Source organism: Vigna umbellata, chromosome 10 (genome assembly GCF_029865625.1).
Source record: "Vigna umbellata cultivar VRB3 chromosome 10, Vumbellata_1.0, whole genome shotgun sequence".
Taxonomy (NCBI): Eukaryota; Viridiplantae; Streptophyta; class Magnoliopsida; order Fabales; family Fabaceae; genus Vigna; species Vigna umbellata.
The window spans coordinates 6,987,335-7,000,930 of NC_142174.1; the positions used below are offsets into that span (position 1 = coordinate 6,987,335).

The 13,596-nt window shown below is 32.1% G+C and overlaps 1 protein-coding gene, 1 long non-coding RNA gene and 1 pseudogene across 5 annotated transcripts; all 3 read right to left on the bottom strand.

Annotated features, from left to right (window-relative positions):
* Window positions 1-32: 32 nt before the first annotated feature.
* LOC148191770 (SEC14 cytosolic factor-like) lies at window positions 33-3,968 on the bottom strand. The gene is made up of 11 exons (XM_088099888.1): window positions 3,455-3,968; window positions 3,319-3,347; window positions 2,937-3,020; window positions 2,754-2,807; window positions 2,230-2,304; window positions 1,967-2,020; window positions 1,740-1,799; window positions 1,570-1,665; window positions 1,360-1,461; window positions 1,163-1,243; window positions 33-598 (listed from the first exon to the last, which is right to left on the bottom strand). The coding sequence occupies exons 1-11, from the start codon at window positions 3,507-3,509 to the stop codon at window positions 317-319; spliced, it is 972 nt and encodes a 323-aa protein (XP_087956014.1). The 5' UTR covers window positions 3,510-3,968; the 3' UTR covers window positions 33-316.
* Window positions 3,969-5,924: 1,956 nt separating this feature from the next.
* Window positions 5,925-7,996, bottom strand: LOC124843433 (red chlorophyll catabolite reductase, chloroplastic-like; annotated as a pseudogene). Its single transcript, XR_015782519.1, has 2 exons — window positions 7,535-7,996; window positions 5,925-6,666 (listed from the first exon to the last, which is right to left on the bottom strand). The product of XR_015782519.1 is annotated as a red chlorophyll catabolite reductase, chloroplastic-like (transcript).
* Window positions 7,997-10,515: 2,519 nt separating this feature from the next.
* Window positions 10,516-12,505, bottom strand: LOC124846617 (uncharacterized). 3 transcript variants are annotated; one of them, XR_015782551.1, is made up of 6 exons: window positions 12,295-12,505; window positions 11,991-12,188; window positions 11,462-11,909; window positions 11,143-11,363; window positions 10,853-10,912; window positions 10,516-10,770 (listed from the first exon to the last, which is right to left on the bottom strand). It is a non-coding gene; the product is annotated as an uncharacterized LOC124846617 (long non-coding RNA). The 3 variants fall into 3 exon arrangements; XR_015782550.1 differs by having other exon boundaries at window positions 11,462-11,600; window positions 11,790-11,909; window positions 11,991-12,501; XR_015782549.1 differs by having other exon boundaries at window positions 11,991-12,503.
* Window positions 12,506-13,596: the final 1,091 nt, after the last annotated feature.

The following is a 13,596-nucleotide window of genomic DNA, read 5'->3' on the forward strand; positions in this document are numbered from 1 at the left end:
TGTCTTTTCAAAATAGCCCCATGTACATGCTGTAACTATATTAAAGAAGAATTTATTATATCAAATTCAGTGAATTTTAATAGTACAACAAATATACAATATTAAAAAGTAGTAGAAAATCTGAACGTAATTTCTTCTTTCAGAAGACTACATCTGCATAAACACTCCGATATTACTCTCAATAACTGAATTTTTAAGCTTTTGCGTGTAATATAACTCTTATTCAAAATGGACCATGTAACTCATAAATGAGCATCATCAGAATTCTCCAGGTTCAAGTGACCACGATGCAGACGAGAACTGCAAGACCATTCCATCAATTCGTAAGGCCATTCTGAATTTCCAGTTTATGGAACTCAGTTTCTATAGTCTTGGCAATTTTGGCATCAACTGGGTCTGGCTCAGGTAAATCTACATGGAAAGAATCCTGGGATATGGACTCTATGAATATAGCTTGCTGCTCGGTGTAATTATATAGTTGTTTATGGAAGACATGATCAATGAAGAAACAATTTTCAGTATTTCCAGCTTCATGATGTTGGGGCACCCTGGAATCCTCCTTTCTGCAAAAATGTGGGAGGGATGCATAGTCCATTACCTGTTCACAAGTTTTTGAAAACATGGTTTAGTATATTAAACCCCTCTCAATTGCAACAAATCTAGTAATGATGGAAGAAATTCAATTTGGTTGTGCTATTTTTCAACTCTCCATATCACAGGTTAATTATTAACAAGCATAGATTTAAGATGAACAAATATGGAAGCTCCTTCATGTAGTAAACCATTCTGATTTGGAAAATTATTCTAAACTTATCTATCCATTCATAAAAAAAAAATCCACAACATTTATTTCTTATGACTAAAACAACTACAGGAAATTAAAACTTAAACATCTTCATTGTGCAAAGGCAATTTCACAGTACTGAATTGGAAATTGGCAAACAAAATCCATAAGCATGATGATGCTATCATCACCAACTGTGAAATAACAATAAAATACAGTGGTTTACAGTAGATATAGTCAGATTTAGACGTCAAGAAAATTTCAAGTTCTTCGCTTACTATTTAACATAACTTTATCTGTCAATAAAACAAAGAGGAAAACTCATATCAGGATATGTGAAGGGTCAAGCAAATAGTTAAGGGTAATGCTGTTGTTTACCTTGAGTAATTCCTCCGTGCCACAACCTTTGAGGACATGGACTTTCTTCCTTGTTCTTTCCTGCAAAAGAGGCTTTACAACCTGCCAATTGTCAATGAAGCAAGAAGAACTCAGCTTTAGTGTTGAGATTTTCAAAGATCTGAATGAAATTAAAGTGAAAAGTACTAACTCCTTCAACATGAAAGACTGACACAAACCTTCCAACACGCTGAGAATACATATGGAACGTTAACTATGTAATATGCGTCAGTCTTTTCTGGATAGTTCAAGTCATCTATTGTTGTTATAGCTGTCAAAAGCTGAAGGTGGCCAAGAAAGTGTCAACTAAGAAAGCATCTAGTTGTATGGATTCTGAGAAAGAAACTTCTGAGAGATGGTAAATAAGAAGTTTGTAAATTGCTATATACCTTCAATTGGTTCAGTGCTGAGAGTTTTAAACCAGTCATGTCCAAGACTTTCACACAAGTATCAATGTGTCTTCCATGATTCTTTGTAGCTCTTGGCTGCAATAAACATTCCAAATAAACAACTAGGGTGTCAGAATTTACACCTAAAAAAACTCTGTCTAGGTACTCACCATGATCACTCGATCCCTATATTCATTCATTTGGATGTGCGACTGTATATAGTATTTGTCCTGAACAAAAAACAAAACTGGCAATTTGACATCATATAAAACACAATCTTCCACATGGTACATCAAGGAGAACGAAGAGATAAGCAACATTGAACACTGCAGCTTCAATGTATCGTATAATTGCAAGGTACTGATAGGATTGGTTAGAGATGGTATCAAGTCCTTACAAACGATTCATCAAATGTGCTGAGCCCAACACCAATAGCAATGACAGGTAAGCCCTGCCATAAATTATGAATCATGTATGTTACTTTATATAAGAGATGTTATGTTATTGATCAATGCTTATATGGTCCTACGTAAAGATGTTATTCTTACATGTCACTCATATTGGTTAATGGCAGAAAAGAACCATAAAAGGTGGAGGAAAATAAAAAAATTTAGGCTTGAGATCAAAACTTGTACGAGATATATCTAAAGCACAGAATACCTCCTTTGTGAAACCAGACATTCCCACGAGTTGAGAATCTCGCAAACGTCTGTATAAACCAGGTGGTATAGGCTTCTGTATATATAAATACAACAAAAATATCAATGATGATAGATTTTATGATCATGAATTCACAATGATCGAGAAATATAGTAGCTGTCCCTTATATGCTACAACAGTGATATGATGTAGGGATTTGAAGAAGAATAAAATATCTCAATAACTACCGTATCATAATAGATTTTAAGTCTAACTTAACTTTACAAAGTACATAAGCTGAGTTTTAAACCTATTATATCTCAAGTCAATATTGGATATCCAGGAGAAACCATGTAAATTTCATCCTAGAGTGGTAGTGATAACAAGGTTTTTCTATTTCAGGCAATAACTTGGATTCTTATCTGCATTCGTGTCACCCTTGAATATGTGTATCATTGCTCTAACTTTAATTGGTATTTAAGGTATGTTGTTTCAAAAATGAATAATATTATTACATTGCTGATATGCACAGTAAAGGAACTCACCGCTAAAACATTGTCAATCTCATTTTCTACTCTCCATTGTAAACAATCAATCAACTGTTAACAGTTAAACCGTCAGCAAAGTGTTATATCCAAAAGATAAAGAGTCAAGATAATGACTCTCTCTATAAGCAATAAACTTTGGGAGAAATTCCTATAAATATCTTTTACTGCACACTATCTAACCATTTTATGTGCTTTCACAACATTCCCGTCCCTTGCTTTGAGAAACCGCACTAATGTTTCTGTTGGATAGCCCTGGTGCATATTCTGAAATATAAAGAGAAAGCTTTCATGGTAGAAAAAAGGAAACTCAAAACACTGGACATGATCACCATCTACATTCACAATGTTCACAGCTTTACTTCAGTGAAGAATTGTTAGCAGAAACATGGTACTGATAATCAAGATCAATTTGGCAGGAAAGTTTTGTTTTTTTGGTTCCGAATTCACACCCCAACTGAAATTTTTAATATATAAATCGAGTTATAACTTGTACTGTTTCTTTCTGTCACGATCTTTCTCAACACCTAAGATCAAGTAAAACCAGGAGACATAAGAGCCAAACCTGGAATGTGTTCTTCTGTTGCTCATCCACTACATCAAGAGAGAAACAAATATGTATAAAAAAAACAGTAGAAGATATTTGACAGAAAAAAATCATCGGGTCTATAAGAGCAGAAAAGTGCAAGTTAAATGCTTACAGTTTTGCAAAAGGGACTCCAACTGCTTGATAACTTCCTGATTAGTAATACACATGTTGCTGTTTATCTCTGATAACACGGGATAGAAACTCTGAAACTATCTTGCTGAGAAGTTTTCAGGAAAACCAGTGATTGAGTTTTGAAAATTGATCTCCTGTAAGGGAAAGAAAGGGACCCCTTATATAGAATCTGGCTTTTTGGTTTGTCCACTTCACAAAGCATGTAAGTTTTTCTGAACTTCGTTTCAACTTCCCTTTGAGTTCTGAACTGAGTAAAGAAGCTGTTAAAAAATAGCAAACACAGAGAGGAAAAACAATTTTTGTTTGGAGTATGTGAACGCTTATTTGAATAGGTAACAGCTTCATATATGGAATATGTGCAATGGAATAATATAAAACTTAGATTAAGGTGCACATAGTTTACATATACAGAGCTAAGGAAGTTTTATTTAAAATTTGATAACGTGGATTAGTTTATGAAAACACACTCAGTGCTTAAGTTCCATCAAAGATACGATAACCTTTTTCCTTCTGATTGAAGTTTTCAGTGGCTAAGAATAGAGATGCTGATAACTAATAGAAAGAAAATTAAGAAATAAAAGAAAATGGCAAGTTGATCAAAATGACATGTTTTTCCATGTTAAGAACCGATGCCTTGATAATTCAGAATTGTGTAGTTCACTTATTTAAAATGGGAGATTCACCTCATTTCGATTTTTCACATAGTGTGGCTGCCAAAGAACAACATAAGAATATGTACCATCAAGGTTTCACACAGCCACACATATTTATTTATGTTTATGCATGTCTATTATACTATCAAGGTTTTCCAAAGCATCCAATAAAAACACTGCCACATTAGACAGAAAAAGTGCATGTAACAATTCTATTTAAATCACAATAAAGTTTATGATAATGTTCTAAACATTCATACAGATAAAATATCAACTATGAATCTAAATTTCATGAGAAAGTAGAACAAGGTTGAAGATTCATTTATCTATTATTTTAAGGTTTTTGGTAGAGAGTAGTATCGATCTTTTTTGTGGTTAGGTTCAAATCTCGTTAATGTCGTGTCTCTCCGGTAAACCTTCTCCTTAACAAATCCAACACACTTTTTATCACACCTCAATCAAAATTTACTGACCTAGTTAAATCCATTTTTTGACATACTCAGATATTGAGATCAAACTGTGGTGATGTTTAAGGAGCAATGTTATTTAAGTCATACTAATAAGTGGTTTCAAACTGTTAATTATCAATATATAAGAAAAAAGCACTGTTAGTTATCATAAACAAAAGTTGCTTGCAGCTAACGATATCTTATTCTCCACTAATAAAATTGAAGCCCCAGTCTTTGGGTGTTCGAGTTAGAGAAGACATAGGCAACAACCTTAAAGTGAATAGACTCAGGAATTTGTATTTGATAAAATAGGTGCATGAAAAAAAGTTATTCTAATCAAATTTCTTAGTAGAATCTATTCTTATTCTAAAAGAGAAAAGAGGAATATATTCTCAGTTTCTCACTCAATCTTTAATGTTTATGTTTTCAATGTTCACGTTTTCCTATATATTTCTTTTATAGTTTCTATCCATCTATCTTTTTTCCTTTTCCAACGCTTTATTTATTGAAACTCAGGCTTTACTTTTATTTCTCTAATTTTCTTTCGTAGCCGCTAGTATACCTATTGCTGCGTGTTAAATTGTTACAGTCACTGGGACACACGTCACACAACATATCATAGCAACAAATATTATAATAATTAGCTTTTAGCTGATTAACAGGTGAGGAATCTTATTATAATCTTAAAAATATATGTCGGACACACAAGAAAATAGTAAAAATTTGATGAGTGCGTTAAGAATATTCATAAGGGATTAATTAATTTATTAAATTTGCCATCATATATAAGCTTCTGATTCGGAAAGTTGAATAAATTCACAGAATAAATACAACAGTAAAAGGAAGAGACACCCTGATACAATATGCTTTTTTTTCCTATTATAAGAGAGGTGAGTTAATGAAAACATAATGATATTAGACAATATTTTAACATCATCTTCGTCTGTGATTGATGGTATTTATGATTATTATTATTAATTGTGAAATAATTTGTAAATGATGTTAAAATATTATCAAAAATATATTGTCAAATAATAATACATTTTCAACGAATTTAAACTCAAGAAAGCAATGCTACAAATATAATGGCACTGGCTACTTCAAGAATAGATTATATAGAAACCTTTACAACATTTCTTACAGAAATACTTCCAAGCATGCTAAAATACTTCCAATTTAAAAATTTTGCTTCTAGTTCAGGAAGTTAGTAGTGGGGTTTCAAACTCAGGTCATACAAAGAGCTTGGAATGGAAGCACATGGAATGATTTCAATAAAGGCTTAGAAAAGTGCCATTGTCATGAATCATCCCTAGCAAAGAAAAGGAGGGAGAAAGTAGAAAGTAGAAACTATCAGAATCATTTATGGATTTCACATTTGACCGGAGATACAACGAATACTGAAGCCTCGTTTGACTACAAGGCTAATTAGTTACATGTATGTAACACAGAATGTCCAACAATTCCAAATAAATTAGAATCCTAGACAGTAAAATACCCCTTGATAGCCTCCAGTACTCGGTTTGCCACTTCTGGACCAAACAACCTGGGGAAGCTTGAACCAAGATCAATCTCAATTGTCTTGTTTCTAATGAGACCATCCCTTTTATTCAGATAAGCTCTTTCTGCCTCTCCAACATCTCGCTGGCACAAGCACAATGATCCAACCAGATCCCCAATACTTGCTTTGAAATGGGGTCCAAATGGTCCCTGATGATCTCCTCCATGCGTTCTACTCCACCATTTTCAGTCACAATGCGAACCATTATGGTTGTAGGGGAGGAAACACTGCGGATGTAAAGGGAAGAAGAGAAATATGGTTTAACCTCTGGAACTCTTTCCAGAGCCTGCCTGTGAGTATCCAATTGAGTGTCTTCATAGAACGTTTTGAGGTCATCTGGCCAAAGCACAAGGTCTTTCCGGGGAGGCAAATCAAGAATGAGAACTAGCATTATTGGACTACTGCGGATCATTTCAAACACAAAATTTGGTGCATCGGTTGAACTGTTAAGATAGGCTGAAAGACTAGTTATATCTAAGGACCCTCCTGTTGGTAACTCAGAGTGCACCCAGCTTCCCAACACAAAATCTACCTGAGACAAACATAAAAAGAAGATTAAATTCAGTACAAAACAAGTGCCATCATTTTTCTTCTATACGGAATAAATCCACTGGAGGGTAGAGAAAAATTAGTGATAGCACAAGGTTAACAAAGAACAAAACCATCAATTCACGATAAGGAAACAGATTCTTTATGGAATAATTTTAGTGTCATACTCTTTGTAATTGCTTGAAAATCATTAAAAAAAACACGAATGTTAGTATGTTTCACCCTAATTTAATAATTATCCCTGAAAATGTAATTTTTGGGTATAAATTTCAATCAACAAGGAAGAGTCTAAGAAGGAATTTCAGTAATGAGATTTCATCTCGGTCTACTTGCAAACAACTCATAAACTTGGTAATGTTTAACCTTTTCCATTGCTATTCAAATTGTATGTACAGGTAAATCATCAATGAAGTCTAGGCAGTATTACTCATCACCTTCTCTCAGCATAAAAAAAGTATTGAGTGACTATCAAAAAAGCACTTTCAATAATGGATAACTCCCCGGTATATTTTTAGTGATTGATGGATTATTTATATAATTTATGTACTATAGAGAGACAGTAGCAGTTTAGGGATGAATTTGATGGTTTATCCAATGAAGCACAGAAAAGGACAAAAATACTAGATCGCCCATTTGCTTCAGAATCTAATCCGGAAATGGTAGTAGTTTGAGCACCTAATTATCAACCCGATACCCTGATCTCTTTCTAACGCCAATACTCCATTAAAAAAAAAAAGACATCAACCACTACAAAACAAGTAAAAAAGACATTGGGAAGAAAAATGAAGACAAGAGAAAAAAAAATGAAAACTTTATATTGAAATTGAGGAATTTAAGAAGAGAAAATTCACCGGAGAGTCATCAGTGGCTGATCTGATATGAAGGGAAGCTTGGGCAGTGCCAGTTTGGCTCTGGTAATACTGAACATCAGGGGGAAGTGTGCAAGGAAGAAGCTGAGAATGAAAGCGATCCTCAAGCTTCGAAACGAGTTCGACCATCAGATTCTTCTGGGCAGCTGAAACGAACGGAAAGTCGATGAATTTGGAGCGGCCATGGTCGTGGGTCTCCTGGGTCTCTTCCATGCGAGAGGAAGAGAGAGATGAAGAAGAAGGTTTAAGCCTGAAAGAAGGAGAATAAGAAGGTACAGAGAGAGGGTAACGTGTTGAAGGAGAAAAAGAAGAACGATAAGAAGATAAGATGGAAAGTGGAGAACACCGAAAATGGTCACAGATCATCACTTCCATCATCTGTAACTATTATTCTCTCTTACACTGTTTTCATCCTTTCAGACTGTTTTGTTTCTTCACGTTATTATGAATTAATCTCTTACATATTCACTGTGTTGTTGATTTTCCTGCCATATTAGATTTTGTATTTTGAATAAATGCTTTTAAATAAGCTCTGAATTTAGTACAAAACTATTTCTTTTTCATCTATTTTGTCTTTTAGGTTTTAATTCTTACAGTTTTATTTTATTTTTCAAATAAATTAAATATTTTTTAATTTCTAATATTTGTTTTAAGATAAATTAACCATGATTATTCTACGAATTTGAAAATTTTCTGTCATATAAACATTTTGTTCTAATATTGATATATGTAACTCGAAATCATTAACCTTTTATTCAATACTGATTAGTTTTATATAATTATAAATATAATTTTAATTAAAGAAAAAATAAAATTAAAAAAAAAGTGTAGCAACCAAAATCAACACTTATTTATTTAACGTTATAAAAACTAATTTTAAGTCTTTCAAAAAATTACATTTATTATTTATTTTTTAATTTATATATTTATTTATAGATTAATTGATTTTTTAACTTCAATATTTAACCAAAATCAAAGAAAATAACTTCTTATGAATCCCTGCACCTTCATAATTTTTTAACATCTCTCATACCTTTTAACAATTTAAGTTTTGGATTATATAATTGAGAATGTATTATATGATTCGAAATATGTATTTTTCAATATATTGTATATTGTAGAATTTCTATCGTACTTTTCTTATACAGAGAAGGGGATCAAAAGCTGATCCACATAATTTTCAGATTATGTAATTCAGAGTTTTTAAAACAAATTATATAATTTAGAAGTTAAATGTAATTTTTAGATTATGCAATTAAAAAGTTGAATAATTTATTTTGAAATGTGTATTCCATAAGTACTTTCTCAGGAAAAAAATACTTTCAAATTTGACATCATAGAAATATTCTTTTTACTTTTGGATTACATATTCCAGAATTTATTCCTAATTTCTGAATTATACAATTGAGAAAAGGCAAAATAGGAAGTTCATTTATATGGAAGCGCAGGAAATAAAATATATGGAGGTGCATAAAGGAATGCTCAACATAAAAGTCCGATTATTGAGTGGACTGGCCCATTTTTTTCTCCCTTTGGACTCAAAGTGGACGTCACTAAAGGGCCCAATAGAAACTTTTAGAGAACTGTTATTTATATTTCTCAATTTCATTAGGGGATCCAAAAATTTTGTAATGAATTTGACTTACTCTAGTCACTGTAGAAGGAGGAACAAATTCAATTTATACCCTTAAAATAATTAATTTCTACTTTTAATACTTTGAAAAGAAAAATATAAAAAAATTTCTCATCAACATGTATATAAAAACTGATAAAAAAAATTAAAAAAACAAATATTACTAGACATAAAGTTGAATACCTATTTTTAATTTCTAATAAACGGGTAAAAGATAGTGTACTTATAGACTTAACCATATTTAAGATAAACATGTTCCCAGTTAATTTTACCCAAGCAAGCATATTTCTGTTTCAGTTAAAAAAAATATTTTATTTCATTTTTTATTTCTTCTAGTAATTTTAACATATTTATGCTTTTTTTTTATGAATGTAAAACAAATATAAATATTTATATTTGATTTATTTGCGGTTTTATTTGATGGATTATGTTGTTTTAAAGTGTTTATTGAGTTAATGAAATGGTCTGAATTTGAGGTATCATAGTAAAGATAATGTGTGATTTATTGTTTGAATTGTGTATTAAGCATTAATATTTATATTTTATATGGTAACCAAAATTCTCTTACTTCAACGATGATATAAGTTTCAAACTAAAATAGTATGTGGTGAAAAACAAACAGAAAAACTTACATCTTAGTTTTGATGAACTTCACTACAAAAAATTATATTTTTACCGGGGGTTATATTTTTGGTTTCCGGCGGTTTTAACCCCCGGAAAATACGTTACCCGCGGTTAGGAAAACCGTTGGGAAAACCTGCGTCGCTAAGTAATTACCGGCGGTTTTTTAAAAAACCGCCGCAATTAGCGGGGGTTTTGAAAAACCGCCGGTATTAGCGGGGGTTTTACTGAAACCGCCGGAAATAACCGGGGTTAAACAAAACCGCCGGAAATAACCTGGGTTAAACAAAACCGCCGGAAATAACCGGGGTTAAACAAAACCGCCGGTAATTTTCTTCTAATGATACTAGGTGAATCTAGAAGTGCACTTAAACATTAGATATAAACATTAGAAACCAATCTTCTAATGATAATTAAACCAACCAAAGCAAAGACACACTTAAATAAATAAACAAAATTTTCTTCATAGGAAACAATCATAGATCCAACTTACTCCAATTTCAAACTACATTATTTTCAAAATAGTTATAGACATTTGAAGCAGGAAGAAGAAACGGCTTCGGCAAATTAAATTACTAACCATCCAATCATAATGTAGAACTATAATTAGTCAATAAGAGAATAAAATTTAAGCTCGCCTTATATATAAAAAGGTATGCTTTTCTTCTCAAGACTTACTGTTTGTCTATTTTTTAAATGAGACATAATATTTGAAGAATGTAGATTATAAGAACTTATTTATCGTAAGCAACGTTAATATCAATAATATGCATCGTTAATATTTAGTACAGACAAAAAGGATTATACATTTACAACATAAATAATAATATATTTTGCATAATAGAGATACACTAGTAAATAAAAGTCCATTAGAATTTGGTATTCTTCCTTGCCTCCTCCTTAGTGCTTCTAGCTCCGATCGTAAGCCAGGTAATACAACAGTCTCCCCAAGCAACTTCTCACACTGTAGGGTATATATGATATACATGTCATGGTTAATGACAAGGAACGTGACCCATAAGTGGTAAATAGGAAGAAAAATTCACCTGTAATGTCATTTTAACCAGCTCGTCAGCAAGACAATTGCGGATAGATTCCAATGATGCCTGGAATTTGTATTATTAAAATATATCATCATTGTATCCCAAATAAAAAAGGGTCATCCAGATCACTGTCTTATGATCCAACAACTTAATATAAATTATATTAGTGATAAAATATAAATTCTATTACTTGAACATCATGATAAATTCTCAATGATAAGAGAATGTCGAGCCCTGAATAAGAATGTATGGTGCAAAACGTTTACAGGGAATGAAGGCAAGAAAAATCATACCAGACGTGACATGTATGAAGCAAGTTCACCCTCCTTCTGACGAAGTACAGCTTCAAAAGAACTGAGTGTCATGCTTTTCACATAGTAAGGACTCATACTTAGTTCTCCTGGGTTTCTTCTATCAGAAATACTATCAGATGAGTACAACGATGCTTGCAGAAAGTGGCTCTCTTCCAAGCTTCCAAGGGAGCTTGCACTAGAGATTTTTCGAGACAAGTTCCCTACATCATAAATAATAATAAACATATATCACAAACAACTCAGCCTTAGTGATGGAAAGAGAAGCAGAGCATAGAAGAATTAAGTTTAGAAAAAGAACCTTAAATGGTAAAGCCAAATTTCACCTCCCAAACTCAGCGCAGTATAGTGACATGTCCTGATCAATGATAAACCCCAAAAGAACGAACAATTGAAAGAACACAGGCCTAGTAAAAACACACATGCTTGATCTTCATGTCCTAAAAGTTTATCATTTTTCCAGAACAGTTAGTTTCCTAACTAGAGGACATGAAGTGTCTTAAACCAAGACAAAAGTTACACCATATCAAGCAATAATAAAACTACATAAAAAATTGCACGAACAAACAATGAGTTAAAGGTCGTTAGCAAGAAGATAAAGGGTGAAAGAGAGAACGAAGAAAAAAAACCTCATGATCACAATCAACAAGCTGCTGCTCACTAAGACTCACAAGTTCCCCTGTTTCCAGAAAGTGAGCCCCTTCCAGAGCCCTAGTAGCGCTGAAGCTCTAACATGAACCACATGAACCCTAATTCACCAACCAATCAAAATCAATTATTCTAAAACAAACATTCACAAATCATATCATCATGATTAGTACTATTGGCACCTGATTCTTGACAGCGGTAACTGCACCGTTATCTCTCCAATCAAAATCACTCGAAAGATTATCGGTGGGGAGAATGGGAGCTTTTTCCGCATCGTAGGGCAACCTCACACCTCACAGGCCAAAAAACTTATTTCGGAACTCTGTCGGCGTAAGGTCGGAGAACTGAGTCACGCCGTGAACCGCGGAAGGATCCAAGCTCTGGTGGCGCCGAGCACGACACAAGTTAGCCTTGAACACAGTGAACCTGTAATCGTGCTCTTCCCTGAATCAATGAATGGAATGAAATGAAAATAAAGTGACCTACGCAGATGTGAGGAATTCCGAGAGCGAACACGACCTACGCAGCCATAACGCCTCGACGACGAACACAACACAGGGGAAGACCAACAAAAAGATGGTGCGGGGCTTGGAAGAAAATGATTATGCTGAACTTTTTGGAGAAAAATGTACGAAGGCAAAAATGAATTGAGAGAGAATTAGGGTTAAGGAAAAATTAAGAGCAAAAATGTGTCGCGAAGTATTTTAGGAGAAGGGGAATCATGAGGTAGATATTTTTGGAAAATTATTTAAAAAATAAAAAAAATAATTTAGGGGCGGTTTCGCTTATAACCGCCGGAACTTTTCTGGGGTTTTCAAAACCGCCGGAAAATAACCCCTTCTAAAATTCAATATTTTTGTAGTGCTTGTTCATAATTTGTCCATTCAATTATAAATTCAGGTCTTAAAAATTAGATTATAGTCTTTATGTAACATATTTAACATGAGTCTCCAAAAAGAGCGTCAGTGAATATTTTATTTATTATATATCTTTTGACACATATAAATTCCTATATATTTTATATAGTTTTTTTTTTAACTTTTATCAATGTTTAAAATTGAATTAGTTATGAATTATTAATAAAATTGTTTATTTTATATCATTATCTTACATTAAAAATTTATTTGCAATAGTTTCTATTATTATTATTATATATATATATAATATAAGTTGTTGAATGTAGTGAATACATGAATATATAATAAAACTTTATATATATATATATATATATATATATATATATATATATATATATATATATATATATATATATATTATAATGCATGTTTAAAATTATATTTTTAAATATTTTATATTATATATAAATCCCTCTTAGACTATCTTAGATATAGGATATTGACTCTTCAAGTTTGAGCACCTATACAGAGTATTAAAAGAAAGATTAAACTAAAAGAAAAAATATTTTTATTACTATTATGAGATTGTAGTACAGTTATATAGATAATAACATTTTATAATATATTATTATTCTACTGTGAGTTTGACGTGTGCATTTATGGATGATTTGTTTTTCGGAAAGTTGAGTTCAAATTTTTGAGTATAGTTTGTCGTGTTGTATGACATTATTAAAGGAGAATTTAAGTATCTATCTATATATGGTCTACGATAACGACTAAGTTTATTTGTGCTGACTTTAAAAAAAAAACTAATAAAGTAATCTGTTCATTTCAATTTTTTACTTGAGAAAAAAAAACTTATTATTTTTTAAAATAAAATATTTAAAAAAATTATTTATACCAGTTTTAATTTTAATCTTCCCAAATCAAT

Excerpts from the sequence above, each read along its gene's own strand:
- LOC148191770 (XM_088099888.1), bottom strand. The coding sequence starts at position 3,509 with ATGTGTATTACTAATCAGGAAGTTATCAAGCAGTTGGAGTCCCTTTTG. Across the intron at positions 3,021-3,318 it reads AACAGAAGAACACATTCCAG|AATATGCACCAGGGCTATCC; the intron begins GTTTGGCTCTTA and ends TTTATATTTCAG. Across the intron at positions 1,800-1,966 it reads GCACATTTGATGAATCGTTT|GACAAATACTATATACAGTC; the intron begins GTAAGGACTTGA and ends TTTTTTGTTCAG.